At 40.8% G+C, this 10,000-nt stretch overlaps 1 protein-coding gene across 5 annotated transcripts in view; it reads right to left on the reverse strand.

Annotated features, from left to right (window-relative positions):
- Positions 1–10,000, reverse strand: part of LOC106815394 (DNA topoisomerase 3-beta-1-like) — a 21,537-nt gene that overhangs the window by 8,906 nt on the left and 2,631 nt on the right. For 2 of the 5 annotated variants that reach the window (XM_014819846.1, XM_014819845.1), the window contains exons 2-9: positions 3,133–3,294; positions 2,854–2,935; positions 2,636–2,713; positions 2,197–2,316; positions 1,329–1,496; positions 850–984; positions 554–666; positions 113–313 (exon numbers count right to left, since the gene is read on the reverse strand). In XM_014819846.1, coding sequence (XP_014675332.1) covers positions 113–313; positions 554–666; positions 850–984; positions 1,329–1,496; positions 2,197–2,316; positions 2,636–2,713; positions 2,854–2,935; positions 3,133–3,284 — 1,049 coding nt within the window. In that variant the 5' untranslated portion in view covers positions 3,285–3,294. The other 3 variants (XM_014819847.1, XM_014819848.1, XM_014819844.1) reach the window with 3 other exon arrangements.

Below are 10,000 nucleotides of genomic sequence, written 5' to 3' on the forward strand. Positions count from 1 at the left end.
TATATATATATATATATATATAATGTATACATATCTAATATATTATAACATATAAAGTAAGCCATATATTGCCCATATACAACACCGGGCGTGAATTCCGATTGCTACGCACTTGAGATCAAAGTTCTCGGGGTAAGACGTCGTCTCCGTGCGTGGGTAACTGATGTAGCCCTGCGTGTACAGCCTCTCAGCGACCACCATCGCACTCTGCGGTGACAGACCAAGCGTAGCGCTCGCCACTCGCATCAGCTCTACGGTGTTCAGTGCGATCGGTCGTTGCTTCACCTTCTCCTTCTTGCTCACATCCGTGACACTGCGCGAAAACCCGGTGGATGTCACATGCCGTGTCGTTTAATGTCAAGTTTGTAAATAAAGACACCGTAAATTCAGCGAACTAAGTGTAACTGTGAACTCAGTGAACTAAGTGTAACTGTGAACTCGGTGAACTAAGTGTAACCGTGAACTAAGTGTAACTGTGAACTCAGTGAACCAAGTGTAACCGTGAACTCAGCGAACTAAGCTATATATACCAGTATACCATCAAAAGATTTACATGGCTTTGTTGGTGGTCTTGACTTTATTGAGAAACAGTTGGGCCACGTCTTTGTCAAATATGCGCACTCTCTCCCAATCCAATGTCACGACATTTCCATTTGGTAAAGTCACCTAGATGTACAAAATATGCACCATATCATTTATTTTGTTTTAAAGCTTTCATGGATTATATTCATCATATAAGCAATCATCATGGCCAAAATAACTATATTATCAATGTTAATAATGTTAAATCACATATCTATACCAAATTTCTCTATATGTACTTTAATGAATTATTGGCTGTATATTTACCTGTGGTTGTAGCACCCAGTATGTTTCAGGTATAAAAGACTGTATCTGGTCATGCCGATCAACACAGAACCCCAGTGTAGGTGTTTGGCAGGGTCCGTATGATATCAGGGAGCTATCTAGATTGCCATACTTCCCCTGTAAAATATTTCTGTGTTTATAGGCAAGTCTTGCCATCATCTAAGTTTTACTAATATGCCATAAGAATGCCCAATATTCCACAATTTCTCTGTGACACAAGTCCACCTCACTAATGTCAAATTATGTGGTAATTGACATCATTTGAAATCTCCAAATTAAAAGCTGAATCATTGGAATAAAAACTTGCAATAAAGTGTCTAACACTGACAACAGCAAGGTTGAAATAACCTACTAATTATCAAGCATTTTATTTAAATACACACTGTAGCATTACATACAATGCTCTCATAGTATTACACATACCTCTCATTATATACAGGTGCCCGCATACTATTACATACCTGGAAAAACTTTGTCTGAAATCTGGTAAAGGCACAACCTATTCGCAAATCGAGTTCCTGCCTTGCATCAACAGCCAACGATTCATTCTTATTGGGTGCCACAAGAGTGGTCATTGCTCCTTTGATGTCCTTATCAGTTATGGCACTGAATCTGGCTCGATAGATGTACTGCACAAAAATTCAAGGCATGTGGCATATATTGTATTTTCAGCAAAGTATTAAAGATGATCAGGAGTCTATCAATAGATTATGATATATTGATAGACTCGATCCTGATATTATGTAAGAGGTTCATGACTTAGAGTTACTGTCATAACACCTATTAAGACGCTCTCGCACCACCAATTGTCAAACGTTCACCTCGACTAAACTCCACCTATCTCGATAATCCAAACAGATAAGCAAGGCCAACAGTACGTACAAATCATCCATGCCCACATTCTTCTCAGTGCCCATGAATATCTGTGAATCACACACCAACTGTAACCAGGTTAGAACTAGAAATGAACTTTTGAACAAGGGACACTACTCCCTGCCCTCAAAAAGAGGGCGTCCACAGCAAAATGAGGGAGTCCACAGTCTTAAGTTCAAAATTAAAGATATTAACAATAACGCATACATGTGCTTATTTTGAAGATTCATGCGGTTGCACGTCTGCCAAATTTTCTTTAGACATTTGCTGAAAAAAATACGGTAATTCCGCGAGGCCGTGTTCTGGAACGAACTAGTTAGTATGGCAGAATTTTGAGGGAGTCACACAGACTCCTGCATGTGTCAGATCAGGGAGTCCGACAGTAAATCAGGGAGTCCGACAGTAAATCAGGGAGTATTTGACTCCGGACTCCCGTTAATTTTGCACGCTGTGTACCTGCTCATTTCCTTGTGGTTTGTTCATCACTCTGTCAACTGCATCGATCACCTCAAAGCAGATATTCTCGCCTTCCTTGTCGCAATCTAGCCAGAGGACCAGGTAGTCTGCTCCTCGTGCCTACACCATACAGCAGGTAATTAATTAAAAACTAATTAAACAAATTAATAAAAAATTTATATATTCAGGGTACCCTGTTATATAATGCCAATGATATATTACCAGTGCTCCCTAAAGCAACATTATAAACATGGTAAAGGTATTTAGATTGTTTCAGTATGCAAATTTAATATATAAGATGAAATCTGCTATTAAAATCATTTTACATCACAAACTTCCAAATTTTCGAAACTGCGCTATGATATGTAGGGATTCTCTAATATATAAGATCATGTTGAATCTAAAACATCACAAAAAATCTCATTAAAGTTAACAATACCTCCTGAGACAAAAACACCGGCATTCGTAATTTAGGGGTCGATTCCTTTTTCTCAGTGGTTGCTGAGAACAACTCCGCCTACAAGTAAGTGATGAAACAAACACTGCTTCATTCATTACAAAATTTGTGTTCATATTTTCTCCAAGCAATCACGATCGCAAAACATTCATTAATTGCCAAACTTGAATTTTGTTAAATTTTATACTTAAAATTCTTACAGGATCAACTCTGTTCCAGTCATTATATTTTGCAGTGAAGTCGAGCCCAAACACATGGCCACACACAGACGTCATCTTAAATCTGAAAATTTAACACAAATTACTTAGTGCAAATTAAAATTTAAATAGGTAATTGAACTTGGTTTCCATGGGCTACTATATGTGTTATAACATCAATATAAAAATACATGAATATACGGTAGAAGAATCATAGTTAGTATACTTATAATAGACATGTATAGACGCATTATTTAATTTGTTTCCAATATGCCAGTTCACCTCGCAGATTGGCCTCTGAAGGTGCCAGTGTACTCATGCACTGAGCACGCTCCATTGGAACCCTTCTTAGAGTTCAGGCTGCCATTGGAAAGTATCTTGGCAAGTGATAGGGCCAGAGATGGCTTCTCCGCTACCATAAATACAGTCTTCATTGTGCCAGACCTGTAAGTTAAAGTAGTCAATGCAAACATCAGGCTTAAAAATTGGGGGAATCTATGAGCTGGACTTAATCCTACATTAGTTTTAATTAGATATACCAGTACATAAATCAACATGGACCTGTCTCGTGCAGAATGTGTGAGAATTGTGAACTTAGTGTGGGTGCATAGATACCAATATATACTACTACTACTACTACTACTACAGGAAACTTGTAGAGTGTAGATTACAATGTAATCCATACAATACATGATTACGATACCTGTAGCTGTAGCTGTGGTAGCTGTAGCTGTAGCTGTGGTAGCTGTAGCTGTACCAAGACATATGGGCCACTATTCCATTTATAATCAGAGGGAACAAATATTTTTGGGATTGGACTATTTTAATTATCTGGGAACCAGAAATTTGTCATGAGCATTTTGTCATGATTTACCATTTGGGAATAAAGGCGAACAATGGGGAAATTCCTCCTACTACCACTAGGCCCTAGAAATAGTACTAATAGCCAACAAAGTTACAAACCATTGTCACCAACACCCATAGTCAATTCGCCCTCCATCACTGCAAAATGTGCACTAACTAACAAATTAGTGTCACTAAGTGTGATACAATTGATTAACAATATCAAACTTCAAAGACATGATAAATCAAATGCTGTCAGTGTCAGCATGTTAGCCCGACCAGGCGGTGACAGTGTCAGTGTGTGACTATCGTCAATATACACATGTATCTTGATGTATTACTGTTTCTTGGTGCTATCAGCATGTGTGAGTTGTAATACTAATAGTACTTAATTAGTACTAGTTGGCCTAGTAACGAAAAGAAATTTTTGCAATCTCAAATCTAAAATTTGTGCCTGCATGTGACGTACATGATATATACTACATACGTAACATCATAAGCGAAAATAAAAACCCACCACCACTGCCTATCCGATAATGCACATCAACTACTGAGTTGGCTCTAGTACTATAGCCCGCGTACAGTTGCCGCTGGCAGTTACCGCTGCCAGTGGCAACTCGATGCAGGCTAGTATAGTCACTAGCAGCAAGAACAAGTCCGCTGCAGCTACAGCACACACGACGCCATTGACTATATATATACTACGTAGTAATGTATCGTGTGGTATATATGGTGTCGTATCGTATATAACAGCGTCGTGTGTGCTGTAGCAGCAGCGGACTTGTTCTTGCTGCCAGTGGCTATAGTACTAGCGCTACTACTGAGTTAAACCGACCAGGCTCTCCGACTGTTACACAGCGGAGGACTGTAACCCTCTCGCTAGACCGAATGATTCTGTCCCATATAACCTTTTTTATATTTTGGTGAGGGTTATCAATCTATAAGGGCTATAAATCAATAAATATTATTGGGAGAGAACGGGGTTCATTGAAATTTTGTGAGATCGCATGCAAAGTGCATGCGCTGCGAATGCGGCCCGTACGCCGCTATTGGCGAAAAAAAACACCTACCGTTCCCTTCTACATGGCTTTACCTTGCTACTGATATGTGTATACAGTCGAGTCACTTCAATGGTTATTCACTTCTTAAAAGATTGTTTTTCAAAAACCCCGCTTCATTTAATTTTAGTAAATTACGTTCGCCATTTACAAACAATCAGACCAATCAGAGCAAGTCTTACAATAGCCCCTGGTTCTCGCTTGTATCTGTGGCGCTGCAGGAGGGCCGATAGACTCGCTCTGATTGGTCTGATTGTTTGTAAATGGCGAACGTAATTTACTAAAGTTAAATGAAGCGGGGTTTCTGAAAAACAATCTTTTAAGAAGTGAATAACCATTGAAGTGACTGTATACAGTCATATATACACATATCAGTAGCAAGGTAAAGCCATGTAGAAGGGAACGGTAGGTTTTTTTTGGCGCCAATAGCGGCGTACGGGCCGCATTCGCAGCGCATGCATTTTGCATGCGATCTCACAAAATTTCAATGAACCCCGTTCTGTCCCAATAGCCCTCACCAAAATATAAAAAAGGTTATATGGGACAGAATTATTCAGTCTACCCTCTTGCCACGTAGTGTTAAGCGAGATGGGAACTTGTGGCTACTACTGAGTTAGCTCTAGCACAATAGCCCGCATACAGTTGTCGCAGGACTATATATGCTATATGGACTATGTTGCCTGCGGCAACTGTACGCGGGCTATGGTACTAGAGAGCAAGGATCGAGAGCTACGGCCCTCTACGGTTCAAGAATAGAGAACATGGGTCCCAATAAAACCAATATCATTTACATCACAGGGTTCTCCTTACGTTGCGCAAACAGGGCGCGCGCGCCCTGTTTGGGAAAACTCCCCCCTGTTTGAATCGTTGCGCCCCGTTTGAATTACCTCAGCCCCGTTTAAATTCCACCACAATAAAAGTTTGCCAGCGCGGGGAATCGATCGTCAAGAATTGCCGTTCGACCAGGACCTCCCACACATGCACTGCAGACAGTACACAAGTTAACCTGACAATGCACATGCAGTTAACTAGTCCGAGATTCCTCTGACCAATAACGAATTCCTCTGACCAATACCCACACCGACGATTTTGGTGGTTTTGGTGTGGGTTCCTCTAACCCACACCAAAACCACCAAAATCCGTCGGTGTGGGTATTGTCAGCAGGAATCTCGACTAGCAGCTTAACCTGTCACTAACTGTACACCGACTCGGCTATCTATAATATACAAGAACCCCAAATACCGTCTATGGTGTGGTCGGCGATTTTACGCATTAATTAGTCGTACGGTAAAATACACGCCCCCCGGAGCCCCCCTAGTTTCCCCCCTCCCCCTACTCCCTCCCTCCCCTCTGTTTGAATTTCATCCTGGGAGAACCCTGCATCAATAAAAATATAATATTATATCAATATAATAGGTTAGGGTTCTGGTTAGGGTTAGGGTTAGGATTAGGGTTAGAATTAGGGTGTTAGGTTAGCACATTGGTTTATTGGGACCCATGTTCTCTATCCTGGACCTTGGCCCAATCTACTACTGAGGTAGACCGAATAATTCTGTCCCATATAAACTTTTTATTTTATTTGGTGAGGGTTATATTAGCCCAATATAACCCTCACCAAAATATAAAAAAAGGTTATATGGACAGAATATATTCGGTCTACTACTGAGGCAGTGAGTGAACTACTTCAAGTTCAACTGAACTAGGCCTAGTACTAGTAGTAGTTATTATAGACTAGTAGTATACCTGAAACCTCGGCATAAAACTTGAGATTTTGTAGGCTATCGATCGCCGGCTTTCAGTTTCAGAATTACTAGACTTTCGAGTTTACACTTTTACACGTTTATAGTTACTAACACATCATGGGCGCTGCCATGTTGGTAGCTTGGTAAGTGTGACGTGTGACGCACTGCAAGGGGGTCGGCGCATATTCACCGCCCCAGGCATATATTTATTATGGTGGTAATCTAACCGTGTATAATACGAAGAGCTAATAATACCTATTATTCCTTATGATAGTGATACCTATTATTATAAAGTATTATTTCTTGATAATACAGTCGTTATTTTCCATACGGCTCCCTCTAACTATGGTAGACTAGTACTCGCTCCCACCTAAATTACTCGATTGCTCGATTACACGATACTCGATCCTAACCCTAAGCCGAGAAGTGGGACCGGGTACCAGTTATAACTCTAGTGAGTAGGCCCTCTAGCGGCCGTTACGATGAGGCGGTGGTAATCAGTTTTAAAATGAATAATGCCTTATCAGAAGCATGCACTATTTGCAGTTATAAATTCAATTTAAGTAACTTGAAACAGGAAAGTAGGCCGCAATATTTTGAAGACTCACGACCAGGTGGATATTCTGCATGAAATTGCTCTGATATTTAACACTGATAGAGAATCGCTTTTGAGTGTGCACTTCAGGTACAGTTGCCAGAGTTGGGCAGGTCGGACTTGTCAATCTTTGGACCTTTTTCTTTTTATTTGTAAAAGGTGTTACGCTCTACTTAAGCAGCATGTGACTGCAAGGAACAAAGCCACTGATACATTAAATTGCCTTAGACTCGGGGAGTAGGCGTTTATTTGACAATCATTATTATGACGACACGAAAGAGAATAAGGCCATCCAGTTGTCACCATCAAGAGGAAAAAAAAGAGGCAGAAATGTCTTGACACCTGTGAAGACGGGCTTCACACCTACTCCCAAGAGAGGAGTCTCTCGTCACCATGAAGACACTGGGAGATTCCGCCATCGAAAGGGGTTATTCACCAATCTAAAGATCGAGACCCCCAGAAACATCGCCTGCTGACAACTCCACCAGTTCGGTTACAGTGAGTACCAGGCTTCTCTCCTACGTTGCGCAAAAGCGGCGGCGCTGCTGCAGCCCTGTTTGGCAGAAACTCCCCCCGTTTCAATCGTGCGCTGCCCCGTTTAAAATTACCTCCGCCCGATTAAATTACCAACCAGCAATAAAAAGTTTGCAGCCGTGGGAATCGATCGTCAAGAAGTCCAATTGGAACCAGGACCCCCAACGCCGTGTATTTTTTACCGTACCACGCATGCAACTGCAGGACCCACGCACAAGTACAAAACAGTCAACCTGTCCCGACCCAACACTAAATGTACACGACTCGGCTATCTTAATATATGCTCTAGAACCCCAAATACCGTCTATGTGTGGTGGTGGCGATTTATACGTATTAATTTGTTGGCTGCGGTAAAAACACCCCCCCGGACCCCCTAGTTTCCCCCTCCCTTCTCTCCCGCCCTCACCCACCCCCTCCCCCTGCTTTCAATTTCATCGCTGGGAGAATCCTGAGTACGCCGTACATATTGATGCTCATTTCAAACAAAATACCCAGGTATATCGAACGGTGTGTGTTTATTTAAATTTTGCTTTAAAAAAATGATAATTGCAGTTTTGATTCAAAGACATTCCCTCTCCCCCAAATACAGTACCATAAAATAAATTAATAACTGATCTGACAAAATAAAATGAATAAAACTAATTAATATAAAAATAAGAAAAATAATAAAATAAATGACAAAATTGGTATATTGTTAGATACGCAATAATGTACCCAAACACAGGATAGGGTAGCACGCAAGTCTATCCTTTTTGTGTGGAGGAACCGCTTGAGTGAATCACTCAGGGCCGGTTTGCTGGTGCGTTTTCGAGACTAGAACTTCCAAACTGGCGTTGTTATTCTCAACACGAACCTTTCTCCGCTATTCCCGCGAGACTTACTATGTAATCACAATACTCTGTATATTAAACTAATATAACCTGTTAACAAAATATTCGAAGTGACGAGCGGCGTATACACTGAGCGCATTTCTGTTGACCGTTCAGCACGTACATCAATTTTTCCCGAAGCGAGTTATGCAATTAGTTTAAAGCAGAGGCATCCGATTAGTAGTCGAATAAGCGGAATCCGCCTAAAAGAGTTGTCCGATGTAAAGTAAATGGAAATGTATACGACCGCATTGATTTTGTACGGTATTAGTATCAGGTATGTAAAATTGAAGCTCGAATGCGGGAAATTCTGAGTCCAATGGAAGCTATCCGAATGCACCTGCAAACCGGCCCTGAATTGATTTCCAACTCAGGGCGTTTCTCTAACACAAACGGATAGACTCGCGGACTCCGGGTGTATTCCCTATCCTTGTTTGGGTTACATTATTGTATCCTAGTATATATTGTATGTGTTGTGTATATGTATTTGATGTGCAACAAGATTTTTGTTTGAAAAGGTATTCATTGAGGAAAAAAATATGACACACATGTCGAGAATTTCCTAGGAACATGATTTTACCGTTTCAAAATTGCCTTTTCCGTTTGCGGAAAATCATGAATTCTGTTCCAAAGTAAAAAAAAAATGGAAATTCCGTTTGCTATAAAGGATTGTACAACGCCAAAAATGCAAATTTCGTTCACATATATATTGGCATCGAAAAAAAAGTATTTGCGTACAACCTTTGAAACGAACCGTGACACCGGCCACGAAACACACAGGAGTTACCAAACAAGTCGTAATTGTAAGTCATTTCGGCTCTGAAACGTTGTCTGAATGTAAACCATATCATTACCAATGCTATTGCTCGGACTGTTTTTTTGTAGATTTCTATTGAAATTTCCAATGTTGTAATATATTTCAAATGCGTTTTCCGCATTTTTCCGTTTGACAAACATCTTTTTCCGTCTTCCAATGGCCGTTTCCGTGTTTTCGCGTCTTTTGCGTTTTCTTGCGATCGGCGGAAAATTATCTGTCGCCTAAATATTGTCCCTCTAAGTCTGGCATCTTGTATTGAAATATATGAAAGTTATGCAAGTGTTACATTTACAGTTTATGGATACTACAATAATCTCTATGTACACCAAAATAATATTCTAATAATATCATATAACAAAAAATATGTTAGAAGTCTTGTGGGACAACCACAACGACAGGAGCCGACAACCGACCGCACGTATCCCTTCCCTGCCGCTGGAGACGAAATCATGGACGCACCGGGGGCGGAGGTTTCGTTGCGTATTCAAAACCGCATTTCCACGTTAAATCAGACAATTTTCAAAATCCCGATAACACCATCCTCGGATATATTGTTGTATGTCCCTCCTGATACTCGGACAAGAGCAATCGGAATTAATTTTATAGACCGTCTGGGTGGATTCAGGTAATTGGATTATCTACGTTGGTAGTCCTGAACTGCCTCACCACGTGCCGTGCAGAGGTGATTTCCT

Source organism: Priapulus caudatus, unplaced genomic scaffold (genome assembly GCF_000485595.1).
Source record: "Priapulus caudatus unplaced genomic scaffold, Priapulus_caudatus-5.0.1 Scaffold1105, whole genome shotgun sequence".
NCBI lineage: Eukaryota > Metazoa > Priapulida > Priapulimorpha > Priapulimorphida > Priapulidae > Priapulus > Priapulus caudatus.